The sequence below is a fragment of the Macrobrachium rosenbergii genome, chromosome 14 (genome assembly GCF_040412425.1).
Source record: "Macrobrachium rosenbergii isolate ZJJX-2024 chromosome 14, ASM4041242v1, whole genome shotgun sequence".
Lineage (NCBI taxonomy): Eukaryota > Metazoa > Arthropoda > Malacostraca > Decapoda > Palaemonidae > Macrobrachium > Macrobrachium rosenbergii.
Genome location: NC_089754.1, coordinates 40,283,697 through 40,311,160, shown reverse-complemented (window position 1 = coordinate 40,311,160; position 27,464 = coordinate 40,283,697). Strand labels below are relative to the sequence as shown.

General features: G+C 37.1%; 3 protein-coding genes across 5 annotated transcripts in view; 2 read left to right on the top strand and 1 right to left on the bottom strand.

The window, feature by feature from the left end:
• LOC136845995 (ubiquitin-conjugating enzyme E2 Z-like) overlaps positions 1 to 9,780 on the bottom strand; it is a 70,902-nt gene extending 61,122 nt beyond the window's left edge. Inside the window, exon 1 of the mRNA XM_067116575.1 lies at positions 9,373 to 9,780. The gene's annotated coding sequence lies outside the window, so the exon portion shown is untranslated. The remainder of the gene's footprint in view (positions 1 to 9,372) is intronic.
• Positions 1,263 to 7,344, top strand: LOC136845989 (facilitated trehalose transporter Tret1-like). 2 transcript variants are annotated; one of them, XM_067116561.1, is made up of 5 exons: positions 1,263 to 1,348; positions 1,969 to 2,275; positions 4,275 to 4,410; positions 4,722 to 4,921; positions 5,042 to 7,344. In XM_067116561.1, exons 2-5 carry the CDS (start codon positions 2,240 to 2,242, stop codon positions 6,140 to 6,142), a joined length of 1,473 nt encoding a protein of 490 aa, XP_066972662.1. In that variant the 5' UTR covers positions 1,263 to 1,348; positions 1,969 to 2,239; the 3' UTR covers positions 6,143 to 7,344. The 2 variants fall into 2 exon arrangements, with proteins under 2 accessions (XP_066972662.1, XP_066972663.1); XM_067116562.1 differs by lacking the exon at positions 1,969 to 2,275.
• A 1,220-nt stretch (positions 9,781 to 11,000) lies between the features above and the next one.
• Positions 11,001 to 26,499, top strand: LOC136845994 (facilitated trehalose transporter Tret1-like). Of its 2 annotated transcripts, none has more exons than XM_067116572.1 (4): positions 11,001 to 11,321; positions 23,469 to 23,604; positions 24,087 to 24,286; positions 25,310 to 26,499. In XM_067116572.1, exons 1-4 carry the CDS (start codon positions 11,298 to 11,300, stop codon positions 26,357 to 26,359), a joined length of 1,410 nt encoding a protein of 469 aa, XP_066972673.1. In that variant the 5' UTR covers positions 11,001 to 11,297; the 3' UTR covers positions 26,360 to 26,499. The 2 variants fall into 2 exon arrangements, with proteins under 2 accessions (XP_066972673.1, XP_066972672.1); XM_067116571.1 differs by lacking the exon at positions 11,001 to 11,321 and adding an exon at positions 12,036 to 12,651.
• Positions 26,500 to 27,464: the final 965 nt, after the last annotated feature.

The window sequence follows — 27,464 nt, the reverse complement described above, 5'->3', positions numbered from 1 at the left end:
GTTTGCTACAGTGCAGTGTAAAGATTACAGACTGCTATCCCCAGGGATTATAAAGCTTACCCAGTAATTCTCTCTGGGAGCCTTGACTGCTGTTGCCAAGTGATGGACGTACTACAGTTGAGAAATGTGAATAAATTATCTTGCTAGCTTGGACTCAGTTACTTCCAGAGTAAAACTATCAGAGTTGGGACTAATAATAAATCGACGGAGATGTAATGTCACCGAGAAAGTTTCCAATTTGGCTAGGGAAACTATAGTAATCATTTGAAAACCAAACAACAAGAATTAACTGGGCTCTATCATTGATGGAACAATTACTACTCCTCTTTTATTGCTAGTTGATGGAAAACTTATAAGCAATATGAACGACTTATATAACTGAATAGTAACCGAATTCACTTGGCGAAGATGACAGGGTGAAACAGGAGGTGAGACGAATGGAAGGTAGCAGTTCTATGCAAAAGATTTGGGAAAAGAAAGCAGTGTATATGTGAAAGCCAAAGAAGAGGTGACTAACAAAATAGTTGAAGCAAAGACAGCAGGTTATGTGCAAAAGATTAGGAGTGGAAACTTGGAATCTCTATGAAAGCCAAGGCTAGAATGTATGAATGTTTGTTGTGCCAACTCTCCTCCATGAAAGTGAAGTGTGGATGATGAACGAGAAAGAAAGAGAAAAGTTTGACATGCAGCATATGAAGAACTGAAAGGGTGAGAAAGTGGAGATACAAAGAAGTGGTAAAAAAACAGCTTAGGTAAAATGATCGTTTAGTGTTTTCAGAAGATTCAGTCATGTGAAGAACGGAGGATGATAGGTCCGTGAGGAGAGTACACAATCTGCAAGTCATAGGGAGAAGAAGGGAGTGCCTACGAGCCGCTAGGTAGGTGGTATGAAAGAGGAAATAGAAACGAAGGGCTTCGACATTCAGGAAGCAGGTAAGAAGTGAGTGGTGCAGTGTGTGTGTAAGAAGTTCGATGCACTGATACTGAGTATTCTCTGTAGGTGCATGAAATAGCTGATGTGGAAGTCTCCTTCGTAGGAGGATCATCCGCGATTCAGTAATTGAAAGTGAATATGGCACTGTTTGTTGTTTTGTCTACCTTATGAGCCACTCGTTGTTAAGGAAACAGTTTAGTGCTTAAAACACACACACACACACACACACACACACACACACACACACACACATATATATATATATATATATATATATATATATATATATATATATATATATATATATATATATATATGACAGATGTCTAAAACTCATCCCCAAGCGAAAACGAGCAAACGTAAAGACCGGAGATCAAGACTACTGCTATAGAAGAATTCCTCTACAATTGAAAGGTAAGCAGAGACGAAGTTGTTGCCCTAATAAGATTACTTCTACAGTACTCATAGCATTTTTCTGCATCATTACACACTCGAATCCCCTTACTGAGTGCCAAGGGCTACATCGGGATGATGAGGTTGATGAATCCGCTGTTGAATAGAATGTCTGGGCTTTGGGCAAAAATCACATTTATACAACTGAAGTACAATAGTGAGTCTGTATTCCCACCCTGCTATTCTTATGTTAAAGCCACTTTGCAGGTACTACGTTCTAATTTTGCTCAAACCCTTTCTTCAACAAGGTCCGACAATATCTTTCAGTGTCATGTAACACCCGTTGGCAATAAGTATCTGCACATGTCTCGATCTACTTGCAACTAGTCTTATCTGGGTATTTCGAAATCATGAATCAGATTTTAGTGTTGATAAGACTTATATATCCAAGGGTTTACACTGTTTAGTGGGCTCCGACAATGGGCTACTTAAAGTGTGAACAAAAATCCAATTATTGAATTGCTTTCTATTACCTTTTTCGAATAAAATAAAAAAAAAAAGCCTTGAGGTAGCATATTCAAGCAGATTTACCGTCACAAAAGAAAAGAAAGATTGAAAATCTGATTCCCGTTCTGATTCAGGTCCAGAAAGTAAACAATGCGTAATGTCAACTTAAAGAGCAGTAATTTGGACCCCCGCCATATAGAGGACCCAACGCCACCCACCCACCATCCTCACAGCGAGTCCCACCAGGCCGGTCCATCGATACCCACGATCCCCAAGAGACCCAAATCATACAATCGTCAGGGGCTTGGAGTCGTATAAAACGATGGCAGCCTCGTGAAGGCGCGCTCACTTGCAAGGGGTGTCTGTACCTGGGGAGAACAATTCACGCTGCGTCAGTACAAAGAGATGTTTTCCGTCATCTTGTCGCCGAGGGCACGACAGGTAAGCGAGCGAAATGTCTGGTCTGGTCATCATCCAGCCTGAAGTGTCAGGGTGTGCACGTTTTCATGCCTTATATTTGTTCATCTATGTTTCATGAAATACAAGAGCTTGTAGATGACCTGCCTTGGCTGTTATACGTGAACTGGGCAGATTGAGGAAGGACAATTTTGATCGTTTGTAGCCCCCTCACACTTTATGTAAGTGTTATAGTGTACACAAGCACGAAAACACGAACTGACATTGGCTTCGTCCACACAAGGATACAATTAGAGGCAATTTTCTTCGTCAAACGACCCCACCTTTGCTTCTCTCTGTCCTCCTTCCTGCTAGTTGTACCACCCATCAAGACCCCTCTTCTCAAATTTACGTCGTATTAACCTGTAATCCTTGAATAGCACAGTTCAGTGGCGATTTCCTTCCCTCCACTGTGTTCTGAAGTCATGGCAAGCAACAGACTTTTGAATGGCCACTCCACTGGCCAGTGGCTTTTACATCTAATACTCATGTATATATATACTAATTATATATATATATATATATATATATATTTATATATATATATATATATATATATATATATATATATATATATATATATATATATATATATTTACATCTAATATATATGTATATATATACTGTTTTATATATATATATATATATATATATATATATATATATATATATATATATATATATATATATATATATATATATATATATATATATATATATATATACACTTTTGGAAGGGTTGGCATTAGAAGGATACAGCTTTCCGGTTATCAGCAAATTTTTAATTGCTAACCCAAACGCCCCTTTTCTGTACCTTGTATATATATATATATATATATATATATATATATATATATATATATATATATATATATATATATATATATATATATATATATATATATATGTGTGTGTGTGTCGTGCACACACACGTGTGTATTTCACGCACGCTTATCAACAATCTCACCGACCATATACAGTATACCAACATCGAATTTCCTGTATCCGTCAAAAACAGGTGGAAGTGTTGTGCATAAAAGGTTAGCAAATATTTTGAAACGTATAATCAACCTTCAGAGAAAATTGCCTCTTAGAAACAACAGTACGCTTTGTGATGACTGGGGCCTTGTTATGCCTAGGCTATTGTAAGCATACTATATGAATACTAATGTACCTTATTGCGTCTGTATTAGATTTATATTGTTTTGCTGAGACCTCCCTCCTTTACTTTTGCGTATGTTGTTTAATGGCCTAGTCTCCTATTGCATGGCTTCAAACACGTGTCACCTGTGATACAAGGGTGTTTATTTTATCTTTTGTGTTCATAGCTAAACTATTTCCAAGCTCTCGTTACTAAAGTTACGAGAAAGGTGCTTGACATTTCAAGCTTATACTCATGCCTTGCTACAAGTAAAAGTCAAGACCATCGTCCTTTCGGAATTAATTCACAAATTTAATCATTCACGAGGTAAAGTAAATGAATTCGAACTCAAAAGATGTTTATAGTATAAGGGGGCATGGGTACACCATTGTTCTATTTTTATGTTTTGAGGGGCATTTCTGCAGATGCCAAACTCTACCTTTCATGTAAATATTCGCGGAACGACAGTTTTCTTTCTCTTTAGAAAATACATCCTAGAATTGAAACTGTTCTTTTTCTAATGCTAATTGGCGGGGCGTGTTGGGTTACAGAATTTATATGCACTGTTGCCTAATTCATTCATGGGAACAGAGGAGACGTTAACAATTTTATTTGCTTTTGGTTAAATTTTGCCGTTTCTCTCTATTTAATTCATTCTTTTTGTTTTTCATAACCGATAATCTAAGAACAGAGAATTTTCCTATTTCTTAATACCCGTGTTCCATAAGACATATATGCTGAACAAGAAAATATAGACAAATTTCTTGTCTAGTGGTCTAGTGTCGTGTACCTCTAAGTAAGTCCACTGATTTGTACTAACTCTGTTTCAATCTGTGTCAACAGAATTTGGCCTCAGTCACTGTCGGGTTACTATCATCAGCAATGATGGCTACGTGGGGTTACCCAGCAGCAGCTCTTCCTCAGTGGGAAAGTGAGGACTCTGTCATTCATCTCACTACTGAACAGGCAAGCTGGTTTGGTAAGTAAAAAGTTCTCTGGCTCCAGTGTTGTTCTGCAGTGCTGGAGAGCTCTGAAAAGTTGATGAATTTTGTTGACTAGTACCAAACATCTATTTACAATGCAGAACTGATAGGAATACTGTCTGGTTGACTTGAATTTAGACTTACGTTCTAGACGAAAGTAATGGAGCCTAGGCTGGGTTAGATTAGATCAGTTCTTTTTAGCCAATACACACTTTAAAATATTCATATTTTTTTTGTCATAAAGTTCTTTACTGTCATACTGATGTAATAGCCTAAAGTCAATTATCACTGTGAATTATTTTTCTAGCCAGTGTTACGCTGATGATGTGCATTCCTGGTTCGCTAATCAGCGCCTCCATCTATGAATGGCTGGGCCCAAGAAAGACGATGTTGGCTTTCACTCCCATTCTTGGTCTTTTCTTTATGGCCATGGCATTAGCTTCATGGGAAACTGTACAAGAAGCAGGCATGGCAGAGACAATTCTCTTAACTAGCCGGGTTATTCAGGTGAGTTTGGTTGAAAATGAATTTAATAATGAGAGATGCAGATTTTGTCATTCCAGAGATAAGCTGTATTAAGAGTATTTCACTACATTTAATTAACGACAAAACGTTTCTCTTTTACAGAGCATAATTGTAGCCCTGCTGATCCCTCCCGCCTGGGTGTACACCTATGAAATTTGTGACCAGAGTGTCAGAGGCATGATGTCCAGCTTCTTTGAGATATGGTCTACAGTCGGTTACTTACTCTCCTACTTGGCGGGGTGTTTTCTTTCTTGGGATTTGATTGCATTACTTCTGCCAATAGTTATACTAGTCCCTGCTTTTACTGGGTTGCTGTTTTCACCAGAATCTCCTCTATGGTTAGCCAGAGTAAACAGAGAAAATGAAGCTAAGGAAATATTAGAACGAGTACGCTGTACAGAAAATGAAGTCACGGCAGATTTGGAAGCCGTCCGGAGCAGCCAGAATGGAAAGGCATCTAGTGCGTGTTCAGAATCTCTCTCTACATTTACAAAGAAAAGCCATCTTAAGGCAACAATTGCCTCGTCGCTCATTTTCACAGCGAATCAGCTTACCGGACTTGCAACCATTGCTATATACGTTGTTCATATTTTTAATGAATCTGGGGTAGGGCTGAGCCCAAGCTGGAGCTCGGTGGTGACAGGGGTATTCCGGCTTGTTTTTAGTGTAATCGCTTCTTTCCTATTGCGCGGACAATCTCGTAGACGTATGCTTTTCGTGGGAAACACTTTAACCGCATTTGCATCTGCTATTATGGGGACTTTCTTTTACCTTCAAAGCTTAGGTCAAGATGTTTCATGGTTGAGCTGGTTGCCACTTTCCGGCCTCGCTCTGTATATGGTGGGATATGCAGGAGCAGTTGGACCAACTTGCTGGACTGCTGCGCTTGAAGTACTGCCGGGACCTGTCCGCTCCGTAGGTTTTGCGATAGCCACCACCTGTTATTCTATCACTGGTTTTACCTTATCCAGATTCTTCTTGGACATGAAGGATACGATAGGCCTACATGGAGTGTTTTGGTTTTTCTCATGTGGCTCTCTCGTTTTCATCATAATGGTCTTGTTCTACATTCCAGAAACTTATGGAAAATCCACGAAGGAGGTCGCAGCTTACTGGGAAAACACAAGCAAGCCAGAAACTGATAAGAATGCAAATGTTTCAGAAGGGCATTTTCAGAGTAATACCTGCGAGTTACAATACTAACGTGAATATTTTGAAATGAAGTGGTGGGAGGATGTTTAAAGAAAAAAAAACATGATTAGTTTTGTGTGTGTCTGTGCATGTGTGTGTGTGTGTGCGCGCGAATTGCTGTCATGAATTAGTGCAGCAATGATATCGCGTTGTACGTCACTGAAGGGATATTTTTTTTTGCCTAGTTTTTTCAGTCAAATTATCAGCCCAACATTTGATATATAAACATCTTGCACTACACAGAACTATCAAATATTTCCCAGCCAGGTTCTGTGACGCTTTGCATAAGCTTTTCAAACCACTGGTTTGTTTGCTTGTAATGTTTTATGTATAATGGGAAAATCAGGCTGTCAGTTTTACAATGATCTAAGCTACTTGATATATAAATCTCAATATATATATATATATATATATATATATATATATATATATATATATATATATATATATACACAAATATCACTTAATAACAGTTTCACTTTACCTTAGGAATAACTTACGTCAAAGGAGACTTATTATTCACAAGTACAACTGCCTCGACCTGGATTCGAACTTGTGCTTTCTGGTCTAGATGTAGTGATAAAAAGTCGATTTATCTATTCATTTATTAAGAATATTAGGTGGTTTCGGCTCTGCTGTACATATTCCCGTCGAAGTCATGCTCTGTATTTAAAATCGAAACCAACCCAAGTTGAACTGAATTCAACAGGAAGTGATATTTGTATCATGATGTCAGTGAGTATAAAAATAAAGTCATGAGGGTATCAGCTACATAACTTCATAATTTGCCAAGTGTTACATACTGAACACCTATCATAGTGGAGATGGGGTGACGTCAGTTCTAAGTAGCCTATGATCAGTGGATTTTTTTTTTTTTAGAAGTTTAGATTTTGAGTCATCTTTCCATATAGTATTTTTCATATGCTTACACTAGAACAGCTTTGCCAGGGTACTGTCTCAATTTCAGTGTCCTTGGCCAAGCGTATTTCGTGTCTGTTTTATAACCGTGTTTGAATAACAGGTAAAGGTAATCCGTCTAATGATTTTTCAAGTTTTCTGGTGCATTGTAAATACATCCTTTTCAGCTTAAAAATTCTGATATCAGAAATATATGCCGGGTTGTAGTCCCTACTAATTTAACGTATAGACTGCAATATTGTTTATATTTTTATCAATATATTTTTTTATTTTTACAAATAAAGGGTACAGTACTTTCCAGTGTTTATTTTAAGTGCATACCTAATAGTAAACATAAATACTAAGAACAGGCACTATTATAAAAGCTGAGAGGCATCCAACACCATTAATATATATATATATATATATATATATATATATATATATATATATATATATATATATATATACATATATATATATATATATATATGTGTGTGTGTGTATTTATATATATATATATATATGTATGTATGTATATACAATGTATATATATATAATATATAAAATGGAATTATTAGTTTTCAGTTTTAACATGGAATAGAGCTACAGTATGTGGGCTGCTGTTTTTTTAGCCGTATTTAGAGAAAGCTAATAAATGTCCTGTAAGCATCACACTCAATCAATAAACTTAATTACGAAAATGTTATTATTAAGTATCTTGGGAAAAACGCCCACTCAAATTTAATGCTTCTTGAACTAAGAAAAAAGTTTACGCTATAAAACGATTCGACCCAATTGACAGCATAGCGCTGTCATTCACTTTTTTTTTTGTGGGGTGGGGGGACATTTTGTGATGATATTTCTGTAAGAATGTCACCAAATGGTGCTGCAATTGGCATACGGCCCGAATGGAAACGTCTATCTTTCTTTCCGCAACGGGTTATAATGCACCTTGGCGCAATGCGCTTAATGTAACCACTTCCATTCATATAAGCTGATCATTTGGAACTGTAACAGAGGCAGTTGCTAGTTTTCTGTAGATACAACTAGAACAGGCTAGTCTACATGCCATAGACCTAACATATTTCTAAAGGCCTATTTAATTCATTACAGGAAAAGGCTGGTTCCTAGCGTAAATTACTTATAAATAATATTCAAGATGAATCATATATATATATATATATATATATATATATATATTATATAATATATATATATATATAATATATATATATATAATATATATATATATATATATAATATATATATATATATATATATATATATATATATATATATATATATATATATATATATATATATATATATATATATATATATATATATATATACGCACTTCTATTTTGTTGCTCCAATTTGTATTGCCGATATTTCTCCCGCGTCAACGCTGACGCCAACCTGTAACTGCCAGACGACTAACAAGCAAAGCTTAAGTTTTCCACAAACACAATCCCCTTTACATAAACGTTCGCACCCGGAGGGCAAGATGCCAATGGATACCGGAAAATGTGATCGTGAAACTGTAATTTATTGAGGCGCTGTCACAAGGATAATTTACTATTCGAGCTCTTGTGATGTTGTGTAGCCAGTAATTACACCAAATTGGGCTGTTGCTTTCACATATATAGGCTTTTATTTTTTTTTTTATTACTTCAGCGACTAGTCTATATTCTAAGAAATGTACTTAATACCACAATGAAATAGGATAAGTTACCGCGCAGGCTACCGAGGTCAAGGTCCAATCTTGAGCATCGATGTCACTTCGTACCAGTATTGGCGCTTCAATGAAAAATACTGCTTTGAAATCTCTCTCTCTCTCTCTCTCTCTCTCTCTCTCTCTGTCTTACTTCAACCAAATGGATAACCCCTCCCTTGGCGCCCCCAAAATAATAGGCCTATCTCATACGCATGAAAGCAATGTTAATAAAATTGACTCTTGCTCTGTCATGTGTTGACTAGCATTTTTCCCTTTGCTGTTAGCCTAACAAACACATAGGCCTCCTTTCTACCTTAATTAATGCATAAGCCTACTTCCAGTCTTAACACATAGACCTACTTCCAATCTTAACGAATACAGGCCTAATTCCAATTTTAACCAATGCATCGGCCTACTTCCAATCTTAACTAACACTTGGGCCTCCTACTAACCTTAATCAGTAACACATAGCTTTCTTGCATTAAAAATCGAATGAAAAATATTTTATTCATGCTCTGTAATTGATAGAAGCATCCAAATAAGCCCATGGTTCATTCAGTTAGCCCCAATGCAATATGGAACAGGTAAACCAAACTAAGGAAATAAAATGTTAGAGGCAGCCTACCTGAATCAACGGTAGCGGTATTATGTAGATGTAGACACTGGTTTGGTATGGCATTTTCTATCAGATTTCTTCCTTTTGCAGGGTGTCATTAGCCTAATTCAGTCATGACAGATTTTCTTGCCAAATTCGTTGTGCTGGAAATAAACCGAACATACTCTTGAGTTTTTGAGGTCAATAACTCTTCAGCATAAGTTCACTCACTCCCCATAAAAATTTGGGATCCTTTTCATCACCGGCATAGTTCTTTTGCGAGTTGGAGCAACCATAAATCACGCATATCACTATCACACGGTCACGTAATAACCGTGAAAGCATCAACACCTACCACTTCCAAGACTGAAAACAATACTGACTGCGTCTGACTTCCCAGCTGATCGGGTGTGTACCTCATGACGCCATGTGCAAAAAAGATTGAAAACGAAACCTTTGCGTAACTCACATTATCTTATTCCATCTTGCTTAATACTATCCATTTATCAATAAGTTTACGTCTGAGAATATCCTCGGAGAAAAATTGCAATCCTTTCGGAGATTGGGTTTTAAAAGACTTTAGCATACATGCCATAAATCTAGTCTATGCTAAACGTCTCCAATCATTGTTTTATAACGGTAATTAAAAGAATAACTCGTTCCTAGGTTATAATAGACAGTATAGCCCAAATAGCACTTGACAGTTACACTTCTATTGTACTGATTCAAGTTATACTGTTGGCGGTTGGGAACGAATTGGATAGAATTCCCGCGCATACACACTGTAGGTGCCACTGTTTGGCTGCAATATCACCAATATTTATATTTACTCTTTCCGCCACTATTTGCTGCTTCGGGTCAGCTATGGCATTAAGAAGCGGAGAGATGGCAAGAAATGTGCCCATGTGTAGACTACCGCTTGGGTGGTAGGATATCCCATTATGCAAAAAAAAAAAAAAAAAAACTCGACCATACGGCAGTGCTATATGAACGGCAGAGTGAGACCAAGCTATGCGGTTTGTCAAAGGAGGAGAATTTCTCCATCATTTAATTGTGAGTATTAGTGACATTATAATATAAAATTGACGAAAAAATTAGGTTAATTAATAATGATGAATAAATAAACAAAACCGAAAGAGAGTTCACAAAGTTCTGATGAAAGCCCTTTTCGACCTAGTATAGTTTATTAGTCGTCTGCTGGCATTTCTTGCTAAATCTAACTGTAAATAGTTTTATTGAAACGAACGTGCGAGAAGAGTTGAATCCATTTTGTTTTAAATTTTACCAGCACTATTAACTCTAAGAAAAAAAAATTATATTATAAATCTTATACTTGAAAACTAAAAGAAAACGATTATAGATTAAAATCAAAAGTTATACCAAAAATTCACACATAATCTGATTTATAACATACTGGCGAAGAAATGGAGTTACAAAACTGGATATTTAATTAAGTGTTGGATGTCGGCTTGTGCATGAAACATTACGTAACGTATTGGGTTGTTACTGAGCGAGTACTGTTTACCTGGCACCATATCCCCAGTGCCAGCAATGCTGCTATTACGCAACCGATGCTTCCCCCTATACCCTTGTTGGTGGGAAAGACGGTATGACCGATCTTTTGGCAGCTAAAATAATTTTTTTAAACTTTTCCTCACAATGAATTTATATGAAGCTCAGGAAGTTAATTCTATTCAGATAAAAACTCATGAACTCATACACGTTACTTGCAAAAATGAAAACCGAATTTGGTCTATTTTGAAACTCGAAAGCAGCCCTTGAAAATGGGTTACTTATACTTGTGCAGACTCCGGGCTAAGACCAGGACGAGCTCTGGGCGCAACGCAACCTCACTGTTGTAGCTGACTGCGTTGGCGCTCGGCGACCCATCAAGTCACCCATTTGTCAGCCTTCTGTTGCAAGCTGGAGTCGGTCTCGCTAAGCAGTTCTTAAAAATGCTGAGCCCAAGAGTGCGGCAGGTGAGGATTTCAGTTATTAGTGGAAAGAATTATGACGATATTCCTCAACTTTCTCTTTTTGTGTGTGTAATTGCCTGAAAAGGAGATGAAGACAGTTTGGAAAACGAGACAAATTAGTCAGGACAGTTTACAATTAACTAGGAACGTGTTCATTCTTTCGATACAGTGATGACCTATAAATTAACCATTTTCTTAGGATGAAGAAAGAAAGAAGAAATTCCAACCAGATCTTTTCGATGTCTGACCAACACGCACACTCCCACCCACCCATATACACACGCACACAATATGTGTGTATGTGCGTTTATATACAATTAGTGTACATAAACATCGGTATAAGTGGGTCCTGATAAACATACACATTCATGCTTCAATGTCGGCAAAAACAAATACAAAAGCAAAAAAACGAAAAAGACGTTAACAATGAATTGTGTCAGCAATAGAAAACGGAACCGTCCTTCCTTTAAGAAAAAACTAGAAAATAATGAACCAGCGTAAATTTGTTAGTAACTCAGCAGAATCGCACACATTGATGGAACTCATGGGTTCAATCCCTCTTTAAGAATAGGAAAGTTTTTTTTATTTCACTCTCTTTTGTTAATTTACTGTAGATGTCGTATAGAAGGCGCCCTTGGCCTGACATCAAAACTTTTGTCGTCGAGTGGAAAAAAACATGGTTTATATTCACGCTCTTCGTACATGTATTCAAGCTTATCAAAATTACAACTGACTGTCCTCAAGTGACAAGGTCTCCAAAGACTACTAATTTCTCTTTTGATATATTTTTGTCTTGTTTTAATCTTTGAGGCTCGATTTTAAAATTAAATTCATGTTGCTAGGCCAACCGTGTATGCTCGCACCTGCTGTGTTAGGTTAAGGCTTGTGTGGCCCAGAGTCAATATAGATAGGGTATGTTCACGCGTCGGAGCTTAAACCTTGCCCCGCCTCTTGTGAAACGTCATCGCAGTTACATTCGGCCAGACTGCCGCGTGACTCCATCTCATTGCCATGAGCTACAACTTCCAGCCTCCAAGCACACTAATTATTATGAACGATGTCCTGTTATTGCGCTTTCTTCGGTTGCTACAATGTCAGAAGAAACACAATATGTAAAGAAATAAGATATTTCAACTCTGAATAGGCATGCAAAATCATTTAAATGTGAATCCGGTGTTGTGGTAGAAGTTATATCATTGTTACGATAAAAAAAGTGACACTTTAAAAGACGTTGAAAAAATTGCTGTCCTATCATTTGACGAAATAAGTATGGCAAGTGAATGGAGCTATGGTAAAGGGAGTGACACTGCACAAACCATACAACAATGCCCAGGTAATAATGCTAAGAATTAAGTCAGATTTACACAATAAGTTGCTGAATATAATAGCTGAAATTGAAAATGCAGGTTATATCATTGTTGCTGTTGTTCATGACTTAGGACCTACTAATATGAGAATCTGGAAGCATTTTGGTATAGACCCAACTAACTCAAATAGAATTTCCTTCAAAAACCCATGTGCAGATAGAGAAATATCCGTTTTTGCAGATGCACCTCATATGCTTTAGTTATTAAGAAACCATTTAATTGACTCAGGATTTGTTTTAGCCACTGGTAAGTATGTATCAGCACGGTATATTCAAGAAATAATACAGAAAACTGAAGATGAACTTAAAAGCTCATAAGATCTCAGAAATAAATTTTAATGTGTCAGGATCTCAAAGACAGCACGTGTGTCTAGCAGCTTGACTTTTACCAAAATCTTGCGCTGCTTCAATTAGTTATTGAGGTGAGAATGGTATGTTAGAAGGTGATGACTGGGCACGTACCTCAGACTATTTTACTCGTTAATGACTGGTTCGATACCATGAACTCGTATGGAAAATACGGAGATGTCGAGTCATGTAATGCATTTGGAGTTAAAACTGATGCACAAACTTGAATACTTGATAGGATGAGTGAAATGATGAAAACAATGAAAGTGAAAAATGAAAAAAAAAACGAGAAGTCTTTACCCATCCAAAAAGGGCTAATATTATCCTGCGAACATTAAAAGGGCTGTTTGAGATGTTGCAAAACTGTTCAAGACAGAATACATAATAACAAGGCGTCTCAATCAGGACTGTATTGAATATTTTTTTTGGCTGCATCAGGCAAATGGCTGGGAGTCATGATCACCCAGACCCCGTCCAATTTAAATATAGACTCAGGAAATATCTGCTTGCCAAGAATGTCTCTCTGATGAGTGAAAAGAGTAATTCTAATAGGATTGTAGAAAATACCGAATGTGTTTCAAGTGGTAGTATTTCAGGTAGGCCTAATCCATGTACGTCATGTGATAGTTTCCCTCACAATTCGTGCATTACATCAAGCTCAACAGGACTATCAAATGACTCCAATCTTGTACTCGAATTACGTTTAGCGTCTATGCTACTCAGGAAATTCCCGACAATATGTGCCCAAATTTTTATAACTCAGTGTCGGATATAGGTGATAATACTGAAGAAAATCTTTAAGATACACTGGGGGAAATATGGCAAGAAAATTCATCGCCAAATACCCATATCTAGGAACAAAAGATGGCACAACTACTGATAGCAACACATGGGTTAAGAGTGTCAGCCGAGGGAATTTGTACTTTCCATCTGAACACTTCTGTTCCCAGCTGTTTATTATGAGAAAATTATTCAAAGCCATAAACGGCGAGACACTACAGGAGTGCAAAGACTGCCTCGTGAATTTGGTTTCGCAGCTAAAGAAATCTGATAAATTATCCTTGCCTGAAACCAAATTGTTATGTTATAAAAATGGACTTGAAGAGAATGGACCAAACCAGTATATAGGTAAGCAAATGAATAACTAAGGAATAAACATAAAGAAAGCTGAATTAGCTATGTGTGTTGAATCTGCTGTTTTAGGTGAAAATAAAACAAGGCTTGGTGACTAAATGAGAGAATGGGTATTAGAAAAACATCATGCATGCAACCTATTTAAAAAAATTTATCAAACACACCATGCAATGGATTAAATGTATAAAAACTAAAGGTCTCTTAATTCAATGGGTAAGCTCGGAAGTGTAACGCTTGTGACGTCACAGTATTAGCTCCGCCCCACCGCCTGAGTTGAACAGACCCTATTATAATGACTCGGGTGTGATCAACGAAAAAGCCCCCCACCGTTGGTCTAAGCGGGAGGAGCCGGGTGTGAGAGGCACTGGCCAGAGAAGCCAACAAAATAATCGAATTTATTACGTTTTTAAAGTAGTGAGTAACTTCGGAATGTACAGTATGTGTCCGACCTCTTGTCAAAGCCAAAATAATTATCTGCGTCCTTCGTGAAAGAAGAGACCTCATAAACAATGGATTTAGTTTCCTTGTTATCTTATTCTGTGTTGTTTATATATGACATTTCCTTATTCATTCCCTTTCTTGTCTCGTAGATCTTTGTGTATCAGTCATTTTCTCTGTGCCGTCTCACTTTATCAAAGACATTGTGATGGATAATGATTTACACACACATGTATATATATATATATATATATATATATATATATATATATATATATATATATATATATATATATATATATATATATATATAGAAAATGTCAGGAATGATACGATGAAACACGGTGTTTTTTTTTTACATCAAAACAACAAGATAAACAATATGCAATATTCAACAAAATTTGGATAATATAGGACAGATAATTTCTCGCCAAGACGAAATGAAATAGAGGCGGTGGGTGAGAAATAATAATTGTTACTTTGCTCTTTGTTGAAAAGGGTGAACTATGAGGGTCGAGCTGTTGCCGAGCGGAGTATTTTTAGCAGAGTATTTAAGATTTTATGCCGAGTATTTAAGATCAGGATTTGTAGGTTGCTTCTGGGTTTCATTGCTTATTCGCCACACAGGTATTCAATGTGACTTCTGCCAATTAGGAGACGATGAAAGGAGAAATTCGTCTTTTAAACTAGCGCTCGAAAAAGGACTGACATCGCCAACTTTACGCTGGCTCTTCGTGCGAGCAGGAGCTCGTGCTGGTATAGTAAGGCCATCTTAATTTAACAGTAACAGAAATCGAGACTAGAAGTTTACCTAAATATAAACGTTCAGTATATATATAATGCAGGCAATAGCGAGATTTGAGGTGGAATTCTGGAGATAATTTTACATTTTTTATAAGACAGGTAATTTTTTGTAGTTGTAAAAGCATTTTACGCCTAAAACATTGTAATAAGGAGATACGTTATTATTATTATTATTATTATTATTATTATTATTATTATTATTATTATTATTATTATTATTATTATTATTATTATTATTATTATTCAGAAGATGAACCTTTGTTATTCCATGCGGAGATCGTGCAAGGAAGGTCCAAATAGGAATTACTAGGCCAAGCATTTCCAAGAATGTTTCCAAACATCTTCCAGTCAGGGAGGTAGCAACGGGCGGGGGAAGGAAAATGCGCTTCAGTGGTCTGTCATCAAGCGAGGGAACTGCAGTTTGAAAGACCAGTCCATGTGCAGAGGCTGCTAAACAGCCCAAGACTCGGGAATTTGATTAATGTCACCACTAAGTATAAAACACCAGATAATAAAGATGTCACGTGAGATAACTCGGCAGCCGCAAATATCACTCCAGTACTCTAGTCTATTGGGCAGAACACAGCTGAAACGAGGGAATGCCGAGTGCTACCAGTTACATAGCAAAAGATGGGGTATATTATCGCTACTGGAATCAGAAATGATAAAAGTTACTGAGAGAATAGCGTTTGAGAGTCATAAGTTACAAAGACCTCGAGATAGTATAGGCAGTCAAAGTGAGCAGGAACTCACAAGTTCAAATTTCAAGAGATGACTGCAAGATAAATGCTCTTCACTTGCAGATCCTAAAGGACAACTTTGTTGATGTCTCTAATTATTCCAGAGGGTGTCCCCAAAAACGTGCACTAAAGAAATTCTATAGTTTCGGCTTGAAATGTGAAAGAACACTTTAGCATGCATAACTCCGGAACGAAGAACCAAGTCATACAACGTAACATAAACAAAAGTACTATCCTGTGACTTGCCCAGCACAATGTGGACGAACTGGACTGTCTTTCTTCACCCATTCCTCTTGCTAAAGATCTTCCCAGCCGGTGTCATATCCCAAGTCATCTTTGATTATCCCTCTCCCATTCTTTTTCCTTGCCCCTTACTCCCATTTTATTCATAATTTTGCGTCCTTTCAGAACCAAATACTGCTTATCAGTTCCTTTTGATTTACCAGTTATCCCCTCTCCAGAAGTAACCGGTTACAGCTTTCGAGGTAAGACTAACACTGATAAGATAAAGTAACTTGAGTTGTGTCGTGTGACAAGGCTTGGCCGATAGTCTTTATCTAAAGTTAAGGCCATTTTTTCTATTCTTAATCCATTTTTCTTGGTTGATGGTATGCGCTGACTTTAGGCCGTTCACTCATCTGCTCTAAAATTTAGCCTTAAAATTTTTATGCATCTTGCGTAATCTTTATATTTTCACCTTAATGTTTATATCTGATAATGAGAAGGAATCTGAAACATTTGACAAAAGGGAGGTGTAATGGTTACTCTTAATTTTTGTATTAAAAGCGTAAAACTGCCAATTCCTTGCAAGTTATGAATCTTTCTTTCTCCTTTTTTTTTTATCAGACCTGGGTTTCTCCATTTATTTTCTCCGTCCTCGATGCGACTGAATCAAATGCACTACGCCTAATTGTTGTCACTGGCCTTACCTTATATCTACGATGTGCAGGGTACCTCCTCTGACTCTGGTCGGGTAGTACTTCTTCCTACATTTCCTTCTACTGCTAAAGATTTGGAACTCATTCAGCCTCCATTCAGTTAAACTCCTTGTTATACCCTTCTTAACATTTCCTGTAAATACTTTTTCTTGAAAGAAGCTTTCCCTGCTGAGTTCTACGTTCCTCTGTAAAGACTAGTTTTTTTTCCCCTCGTGTCTTGTCCATGCTGCTGCCTAGACCTTAAGCAATAGTTTTCTTTTAGCGATGTTTCAGTTACTCCTTACTTCAGTTCTCCCAGGAATAGGACCCTTCTGTAAAACAACGACGTATTTTTATATTTAGTATAATATGAAAGCATTTTTTTTTTTTACAGTTTGAAGTGCATATTTTTCTGTTTTATTTTTTGCATTTATTGAGGATAAGTCCCCGCTAACGCTTCTATTCCCTGACCTGCATTTTGACTAAGCGGTTTGCTGTAGTGAAATGTTTACTTGAATGGTTTTTGTTATGATTATATAAGTTCATAATGATACGTTTATTTGAGTTTCAGTTGTTTCCGTAACTCCAGATTTTCTAACCAAGCAATTAATTAACAGAGCCTTTGTGTAGATGGAAGCCTTTAGTTCCGCTTTCAGTTGGCCTCTGTTAAAACACGCAGACACACACACACACACACTTAACACGCAGAAAAGAGAATGCACTGCTTTGTCGATCTCTGACAACCTGAATCAAGTAGCCCAGATAAAAGGCTCTGTCCGTAGGCGTTCCGACCGAAGAGAATGCAACGTCATGGTGGAGTCTTTAAGCTCCTGGTCTCTCGAGTCTTCGAAGAGACTCAGAGTGCTAAGCGTTATGTAACTGCATTAGTGCATCGTAGTAACAGCGTTGTGCAACACTCCTTGACCTGAGTCATCCCTATCTTCGTTGGGTTCATAATTGCTGTTAAACTATGGTATATGTAATTCTTTTCTTCAGATATTTGGGAGACGGGTAAGATGGGGGTAGAGACGAACAGAGGAAAAGGCAAAGGGAAAACAATGGTATATATTACATATGTACATTTGTGTTGTATACTCGTATTGATATTCGTGGTGAACTGTGATGGGCTTGTGTCATCTTATTATTTCCTGGAACACTTGTAGTTGACTGGAAATGGTAGATGCCACATGTATATAAGCATTTACCGAGAGTTGCCTACGAGAAAGTCTGTCAAAAATCATATATATATATATATATATATATATATATATATATATATATATACTATTTATATATATACTAAATATATATATATATATATATATATATATATATATATATATATATATATATATATATATATATATATATATATATATATATATATATATATATATATATATATATATATATTGGGATATATATATATATATATATATATATATATATATATATATATATGCATTGTCCAGTCCCACTGGCTGTCGCCCTAAGAAACAGGAGATCAGCGCCTGCCCTATGAGCCTACAGAGGCCCAGGAGGACTTTGATATATATATTTGCTCATAATCACTCTTACACATGATTGGATATATCAAAAACAACAGGGAAGAAATGAAACATGGTTTTAGATCTTGGCTAAGAAAGCAATAGAGCCTACAGTACACCGGTCAGGATCTACAATCGTGTTTCATTTCTACCGTGTGGTGTTTGAGTATATCTGAGTTGATTAACAGCTCTCCTAGAGAGGGCTGGCCCGAAGGATTAGACTTATTTTACGTGGCTAAGAACCGACTGGTTACCTAGCAACGGGCCCTACAGCTTATTGTGGAATCCGAACCATATTATACCGAGAAATGAATTTTCTATCACCAGAAATAAAATTCCTCTAATTTTTCATTGGCCGGTCGGAGAATCGAACGCGGGCCCAGCACAGAGCTAGCCAAGAACGATATCGACCAGTCCTATGAGAAACTGTGGTGTTTGATATATATATATATATATATATATATATATATATATATATATATATATATATATATATATATATATATTACACACTTTTGGCAAAGAATAAAAATACTTTATCTGGGCGTTTTATAAAATACCCAGGTGCTCTGTGTAATACATGCATTGGCCCAATCAAAGTATAATTATATAAACGATTTACTTTAAAAATTAAATGATAATGAAAATCAAAGAACCAGCTTCCAAAGTATACTCGAATATATCCGAATATTATTTAGGTTAGAGTATATTAAAAAAGGTAAATTTCGGATAGAGAAAAGGCGACTGTATGTGAAGCTGCAACACTGTGTTGATTTTTGTCCTGTGTGACACATTTTGAAAGAGGGAATCGGTATTCTGTAGAATTCATAGTAATGTGTATACTATCACATATATTTGCTTTTGTGTTTATGGGGGGCATTCTTTAGAAGTCTCAGCTATTCTATACAGTACCTTACTTTTCCACAATGTCTGCAATAAATGAATATATAGATAAATACACACATCACACACACATACATACATATATTACACACACTATATATATATGTGTGTGTGCGTGTGAGTGTTTGTCATTGTTTACACACAAGTATGCATAAACACGAAAAGATAGCATAAAAAAAACACTCCTTTAGAAGGCTAACTCGCTCAAAATATTACATTCTCCCTGAAGACGATATCTTGATCTCAAAAGGAGCCATTGCAATTGCTCTTACGTAAGAACGGACCAACAACGCTCCCGTAGCAACGCTTTTTCGGGGGGGCCTCAGAAGAGGTCTCCATCTGACTTGCGGAGGATCTCCTCCAGTACCTTGTTGCTGAGAAGCATTACCAATTCATCATGTTGGGGAACGTCATAACACCTCGAAGCCGACAGGTAGGCCTATGCTACTATTTTGAACACTGGAACTGAATAATCGGCATATAAGGATACTTGCAAAATGCTTCGTTTCAAAGCTTTAAAAACAATATTTATGAAAAGCCGACAGGTAGGCCTACTGTACGCTCCCAATTTGAATACTTGAACTGATTAATCGGTAAACAGAAATATTTGCAAACTGCTTCGTTTCAAAGCTTTAAAAACAAAATACTTGCAATATTTATGAAAAGAGGCCATTCGAAAGATAACCACTTTCCCGACGGTCAGAAGTTCAAGTCTTTATATATTCGCAACAGTTCTAATGCAATGATAATCAGAAGATAAGGTGATGTAAACATTCTTAAATTTTAATGGCTGATAAACGGTGTGAGTCTTAACTCGAAAGTGGCAATAAGATAAAAAATTTGAATTTACGCTCAAGCAAAATCCAGACAAAAATGCGAAGTGAAAGGACCTCTTGTCGATGTGTGTGCTGAGAGAATCTTGATTTGTGGAAAACATGGTAAGGTGTCAAATGATGTATGCACGCATGCGAACATTTGCCGTGTTTGCTATAGGACCCTGTCTATAACAAGGGAGACATCCAGTGGCCGGGAGAGTATAGCAATCTCTTTTCCGTTTCCCATTCCTCCTAATAAACTGCAACTCGCCAAGAGGTTTGTTTTCCTTACGTTGATTTTCAGTCATATGTATATGCAGGACTACAGTGGACGCATTAACCCACACGGCAAAACTTATTATCAACTAAAAAAATTCCCTTCGGTAACGTATATGAAAATATATTATTTCCGAGGTAGTGCGAATTGGATATTAAAGGACGTTTGTAGCTCACTGATTGTATATGAATCACGGTGATGTGATAAAAGTCATATATATATATATATATATATATATATATATATATATATATATATATATATATATATATATATATATATATATATATATATATATATATATATATATATATATATATATATATACACTGTATATATATATGTATGTATGTATAGATATGTTGTACTTGACAAAAATGTTGCTATCACTCTCGTTATTTTTATTTACAGTTTTCTACTTATTTGCATGAGGGAATCCATAAGACAGACAGACAGAGCGATATGGGGGTCTTATTTTGTGTCCCCCGATTCTAGAATTTCTCATGTAGAGTCACTGAGATGAATATGAGCTCAAAACGTAAGATATCATTTCTCCAGGCGCTGTGTGCGATGATTAGCATAATCGATAAAGACGACGATTATCTATAATTCGGCAGGTTCTAACATATTACAAACCGCTAAGCATTATCTCAACTCTAAGTGATAACGAAATCACTGTAGTGCTGAATTTCTTACGAAAATTGTATTCATAGTGTCCTTCCTTCATATGGCAATATCCTCAATCTGAATATATATATATATATATATATATATATATATATATATATATATATATATATATATATATATATATATATATATATATATATATATATATATATTTTTTTTTTTTTTTTTTGCTTGGTAACTGCATTTTCTAACGCATCCCCAACGACACCTCTTTACTCCCAAAAAGGCGTATGTTCAATTTGTCTCAAATAGCATTCTACAGCTTCAACAGCGCCACCGACCTTTTTTTGGGGAATGTTTGCTCTACATCAAAGCACTTTTTTTGTGTGATGATTTCATAGACTTACTTATTAGAATTAGTGTAAAACATTGTTGCTTGTCTGAGAAATAAGAGAACAGACTGAGCTCGGAATCTCCTCAAGTCGTGGCGCGAGGAGAGAGAGAGAGAGAGAGAGAGAGAGAGAGAGAGAGAGAGAGAGAGAGAGAGAGAGAGAGAGAGAGAGAAAGACGACCACATCCAAGCGAGCTCTAATCTCTGGACCTTGGAATAAATCTGATTTAATCAACCGAAATATCTTTGCTATACGTGTTTCTATATCTATAAAAGCACAAATATTCTGAAATGTAAAAGATAAACTTTAAAAGTTTGTGGTGAATTTTAGTGAAGAAATCGATGACAAAAGGAACACCAAATAAGACGGAAGAAATGACTGATGGCAAGTACATGCAGTTTGTCTGATGTTCATAATATAATTTCCATTTAATTCCTTGTGATAGAGGACGCCACGTACGAAAATCGTAAGAATTTTTGTTCTTTTCTTAAAATTAACTCCTGCAGATTTATATTAAAGTCAATTTTTTAGTTCGGATTTGAAGAACAAGGAAATATTCGGGTAGCGCATACCCCCGCCAACGTTAAAGAAGGCCTTTTTTGGATACCAAATGTGTAACGACCCTTAGTTGCCCATAACCCATTCCCTCTACAGATCCTTTAAATAATAAATCAGAAAATCAATCACTCTTTATATTTGATGGAGAGACAAGTAAACAACAACAAAGAAACTGCATCAAACGTGAATGATGTTTCTTTTAAAACGATAATAATCCCCTAAGAGCTGTGTCGTTTATGCACCGCCACTCAATTTTGTCTGTAATAACCTTGTTTATGCCCATTCCGAGAATAGTTCAGATGACGACGTGAATCAAGAGATGTTCTTAAAATATCGCCGCAAAATTAAAATGTTTTGCTATCGACAGAGAGAGAGAGAGAGAGAGAGAGAGAGAGAGAGAGAGAGAGAGAAAGGATGTCACCGAGTTTTTGATGACTGAAAATGTCATGAAGGACATCAATTGTTATGCTTCGTATGACATCGTGTTTTGCAAAAGAATTATTCTTTAAAGTATCTTCCTCACCCCGCTCCGCCCCCTACCGTTGAGATTGGACTTCAAGATGAGTAAACCCTTCTTCCCGTAACAAACACAAGACGACGATTACATCAAAACGGTATCGCTTGCTTAGCTGTCATGACAATCTGCGTTTTGTTTATATTTACTACCTATTACCTGCGCCCCTCCCCAAAGCAGATACCCACACACGCACACACTCTTGCACACACACACACATAGTCACACACCTTTATCTTTTATTCACAGCCGCAATTTCTGGACTTGTTCGCCCCAAATCTAGCCATCTTTTCCCGGTCTCCCGGTCCTCCTTCAACAAGTTTTTCAAAGCTTACCGTCTCCCATTCCCTCCTCATTACTGAAAAAAAATTACTCTGGTCCATCTTTTCCATCTACTCCTACGTTAAACTTTTCCTGAAGTTTTGTATCATTATAGTCCTTATTTTTTAGCCTTTCTTATGCACCATAGATTATGCAGAGAATTCATCTCAGCAGCTTCTGGCCATGTTTCATATTTATATTCAACATCCAAACTTCACTACCATAAAGGAAAGTTGGCTCAGACGTCCCTTCACATATCTACCAAATATCTTCCATTCTTCCATATACATCTTGACATTCAATTTTTCCATCTTCCCATTCACTGCAGTATTCACTATTGGCGCATTATGATTAATAATAATAATAATATGACGAACATATTTAACCGTCTGATACGATGATATCCCAAAATTCATTTCCTTATTTATTTTCCTGTTCCTTCGAAGGTTTTCGCAACCTCCTCCGCAGGAATGATCCTGGTGGGAATGATGATCTCCTGGGGATTCCCTTCAGCGTCCCTGCCACAGATGGAACAGCCCGATTCCGATATACACTTCACCGCTGAAGCGGCCAGCTGGTTCGGTAGAGTATTTGAGTTCTTCTCTTCCATTCTTTTTAGTCTTTCAGAGCAAGTCTCAACAATTCCCATTTTATAAGACTTACGTCTCATCATCTGCTCAGGAAAAAAAATCATTATACCCCACAAAATCATACTTAGCATTTTTTTATAACCAAATTCAGTCTTTTTTACATTTTCCTTCACTCAAATGTAACATTTTCAAGACCGGAATAGTTGAAATTACTTTTTTTTAACAAGAATTCAATTCACTTCTCACTTTAGCTCATTCTGAAATAGCGAAGAGAGAACTTAATAGAGCTGTTCTAAAATTCATCATAAAAGAAATAAATCATTCTAAATTGTCACATGTGACAACACATATCAAAGATGACACGACTATATTAAAATGGTCATATTAAACTTCGTCATGTCGAGCAATCGTAAGTAAAAAGGCATCGAGAAATCTTGCATTGGCCTAGGCTAAGAATTTGTTTTCTCTCGAAAGCAACGGTCCCGTTCCTCATGCTGATCCCTGGGTCCTTTATCGGATCATCTGCCTACGAATGGGCCGGCCCTCGAAGGACGTTCCTCCTCTTAAGTCTGATCCTCTGCTGCTCCATCATGTCCATGTCTCTGACAGGCTGGACTTTGGTTCAAGAGGCTGGAATGGCTGAGATTCTGCTGTTAGCGAGCAGGGTCGTACAGGTAGGAAGTGGTGAGGTTGATGGTTGGTGCTTCGAGGTAGAGTTCATTGAAGATTGTCTTCCCTTCCTTAGGTTTTATGCTTTTACTGAAGGGAGGCAGTTTCAAGAGATAAAAAGCTCTTCCCGTTATCCACCTTTTTTTCTATATTACTCGAAATGGCTGTAATGATAATAGAAGTAAATCTTCCTTTGCATAGTTTTTTTTTTTTTTTTTTTTTTTTTTTTACAAATTGTAAGACCTAATAGTATATGACGTAAATTTCTCTTGTTTGCAGAACTTTTATGAATACTTGAGACAGGTACTTTTATAAGAAGAAAATTTCCCTCTTTGTCGCAATTTTTTCGTTTGTTATTAGCGAGAGTATCATAAGAAGTAAATATCTCAACGCTGAGCATGTCTTGAATCTGGAAACATGGATAGTTTTATACGTGGTAAACTTCTCTCTATAGTCATAGTCATATCTATTTTTGGACCTCACTCTCAACTTACTTTAAATTTATTGCACATTGCTTTTCACCTCCTTTTTTCTGTAAATTGGAGGGGGCCGACTATGCATTAATCTTTAATAACCTTAAGTTTTCGAGCCCAATATGTATAAATAATCAAGTGCCAAACAATTTAATGTCAGCTTAATTAAATAGGAAATACTGAACAGGAAAGGTGAAGATATCCCAAAAGTAGGCATTTTGTGATTATGGCCACATATAATCAAAGAAAGGTTATAGTGTTTAAATGCAGAAATCGTTTTGGATGTTAATAGATGCAGAGTGACTAGCTAACTTTTCCAAATTATAAATAAACCTTAATGGAAGTATGTGTACTACCTCTAATAATGTTAAACCTCTTTACTGAAATGCTTAATTATTAACTTCATCCAGGTAGCGTAAGGTTTACAGTATAGTCAGTTATTTGTTTCATGACAAGGTATGTTTAATGCCTAAAGGTTTTACTTGGTATGTAAAAATCAGAGTTGTTATGAACTCTGACCGGCTAAACACTAATTTGAAATCTGTCTACTTTCAGGGATCCGCGGTGGCCTTTCTCATCCCTTTTGTATCTGTCTACACCTACGAGATCAGCGACCAGTATCTGAGAGGGACACTGACCAGCGTTACAGAGGCCTTTGCCACCAGTGGTTTCGTACTCTGCTATCTCGCCGGATGCTTCCTCTCCTGGAGAACCTCAGCCATAGTCCTTCCTCTGGTGACCCTAGTACCTGGGTTCATAGGCATTTTCTTTTCGCATGAATCACCCCTTTGGCTTGCCAGAATAGGCAAAGAGGAAAAAGCATCGGAAATATTGAGCGTCATGCGTTGCACCGAAGAGGAAGCGGCATCCGATCTGAAAACAGCTCGACGAGATGTTGGTAGAGCATGCAAATGGTCAGAATCCCTTCAGATGTTATTGAAGAAGTCAAATGCTTTAGCAGTGGTGTTATCTAGTTCCCTTATGGTAATGAAAGAAATTTCTGGATTCGCGGTCTTATCGATATACGTCGTGCAGATTTTCCAAGAGGCTGGCGTTGGGTTGGACCCAAAATGGAGTTCTGTCGTTGTTGGTATGGCAAGGCTAGCCTGCAATGTCCTTGGTTCTTTCATGCTGCACAACTTTCGTCGCAGGTTGATTTTCGTCGTCGGAAATACACTAACTGGGCTAGCCACTGCGGCCATTGGGACGTTCTTCTATCTGCAAAGTAGAGGTTGGGATATTTCCCATCTCACGTGGCTTCCACTGGCTGCTCTAGTCGTGCACATGGTAGGTTACGCAGGTGGGGTCGGACCCTGCACTTGGACAGCATCGGTCGAGGTGCTTCCTGGACCTGTTAGGTCCATAGGGACAGGGATTTTCTCCACCAGTTACGCCACTGCCGCCTTTGTCATCTCGAAATCCTACCCAAATATCAGAGATATGATTGGACTTCATGGCGTCTTCTGGATGTTCAGTGGGGGCTGCATAGGCTATATTCTTCTGGCAATTTTCTTCCTCCCAGAGACCAAAGGGAAGTCTCTGCAGGACATAGAAGACTATTGGGAAAATGTAACTAAAAAAAGAAATGCGCGCGTTTATGTATAAGTTTTTGTATATGGCTGATTAGGTTAGTATATAATCGATTTTGCTTGTATATTTTTCCATTTTTATATTCAGTTTGTGCTTAGTTTGGTAAATGTTTTTGATTAATAAATATCAGATATCCTAGTGTCTTAATTATGAAATGAATGTTATTGAATTCAAATTTATCTATCCTAGGATATTAAGAATATTAACAAACACTTTAGTTAACGCAGAAAACCACGAACAACCATTAGCCTCAGTCAGAAATAACGTGACACGTGTAACCTCTATTTTTACTTAGGCACGTTACCCCCTTCCTTATAGATTTTTAATCAATTCCGTTTTTCAGCGCTCTGAGCTCCACGAATGTCTGTTTGAGAAAAAAAGTTGCTGAATACTGTATGGTAAAATAAGTACATTTTGCCTGGCATCCAGCACACTGCAAAGGTCTCCACATTCCATCGTAGAATGAATAGCCAAATTACTATGAGATAGTGTACTAGATGGGAGGCCCGAATTGACGCAGGTAAGCTTCCTATCCAGTGGCGTAGCTAAGGGTGGGCATGGGCGGGCACGTACCCAGCCACGAGTATCCTGTGCCCACCCACGGGCCCACTAAGGCATCTCTATTGACGAAATACTTTCAAATATAATAAATATTTTCCCTCAGCTTGCAATCAACATCATATGTATCCCAATGAGTAAACCAGAGAGCTAAAGCGACTTTCAGATACCCGATGGGCTTGCAGGTATGATGCTTGCAAAGTAATCAGAGATAGGTTGTCTGCTGTGGTACGTGTTCTGGAAGATTTAGCAGATGACTTCAATGCAGATAGGGCTATTGATGCAAGAGGACTGATATGCCAAATAAATGCTCATTTTGTTATGAAGTCAGTTATCATGACATATTCTCGTTAAGATAAATCAATTATCAAATTTGCTACAGTCAGCTAACCTTGACTTGGCAAAAGCTGTAGAATTAATTGAAACTGTAACAGTTCAGCTTGAAGAGATGCGTTCAGATCCATCTTCTTTTGATCCTTTGTGAGATGAGGTGGAGAAGAATTCAACAGCTCATGGTTTTGATACTTCAGAGTGTAGACCATCAAGGAAACGTAGAATTTCT

Excerpts from the sequence above, each read along its gene's own strand:
- LOC136845994 (XM_067116571.1), top strand. The coding sequence starts at position 12,607 with ATGGTAAAGGGAGTGACACTGCACAAACCATACAACAATGCCCAG. Across the intron at positions 12,652-23,468 it reads AACCATACAACAATGCCCAG|GTTTTCGCAACCTCCTCCGC; the intron begins GTAATAATGCTA and ends GTTCCTTCGAAG. Across the intron at positions 23,605-24,086 it reads TGAAGCGGCCAGCTGGTTCG|CAACGGTCCCGTTCCTCATG; the intron begins GTAGAGTATTTG and ends TTCTCTCGAAAG.
- LOC136845989 (XM_067116561.1), top strand. The coding sequence starts at position 2,240 with ATGTTTTCCGTCATCTTGTCGCCGAGGGCACGACAG. Across the intron at positions 2,276-4,274 it reads TGTCGCCGAGGGCACGACAG|AATTTGGCCTCAGTCACTGT; the intron begins GTAAGCGAGCGA and ends CTGTGTCAACAG. Across the intron at positions 4,922-5,041 it reads TAACTAGCCGGGTTATTCAG|AGCATAATTGTAGCCCTGCT; the intron begins GTGAGTTTGGTT and ends TCTCTTTTACAG.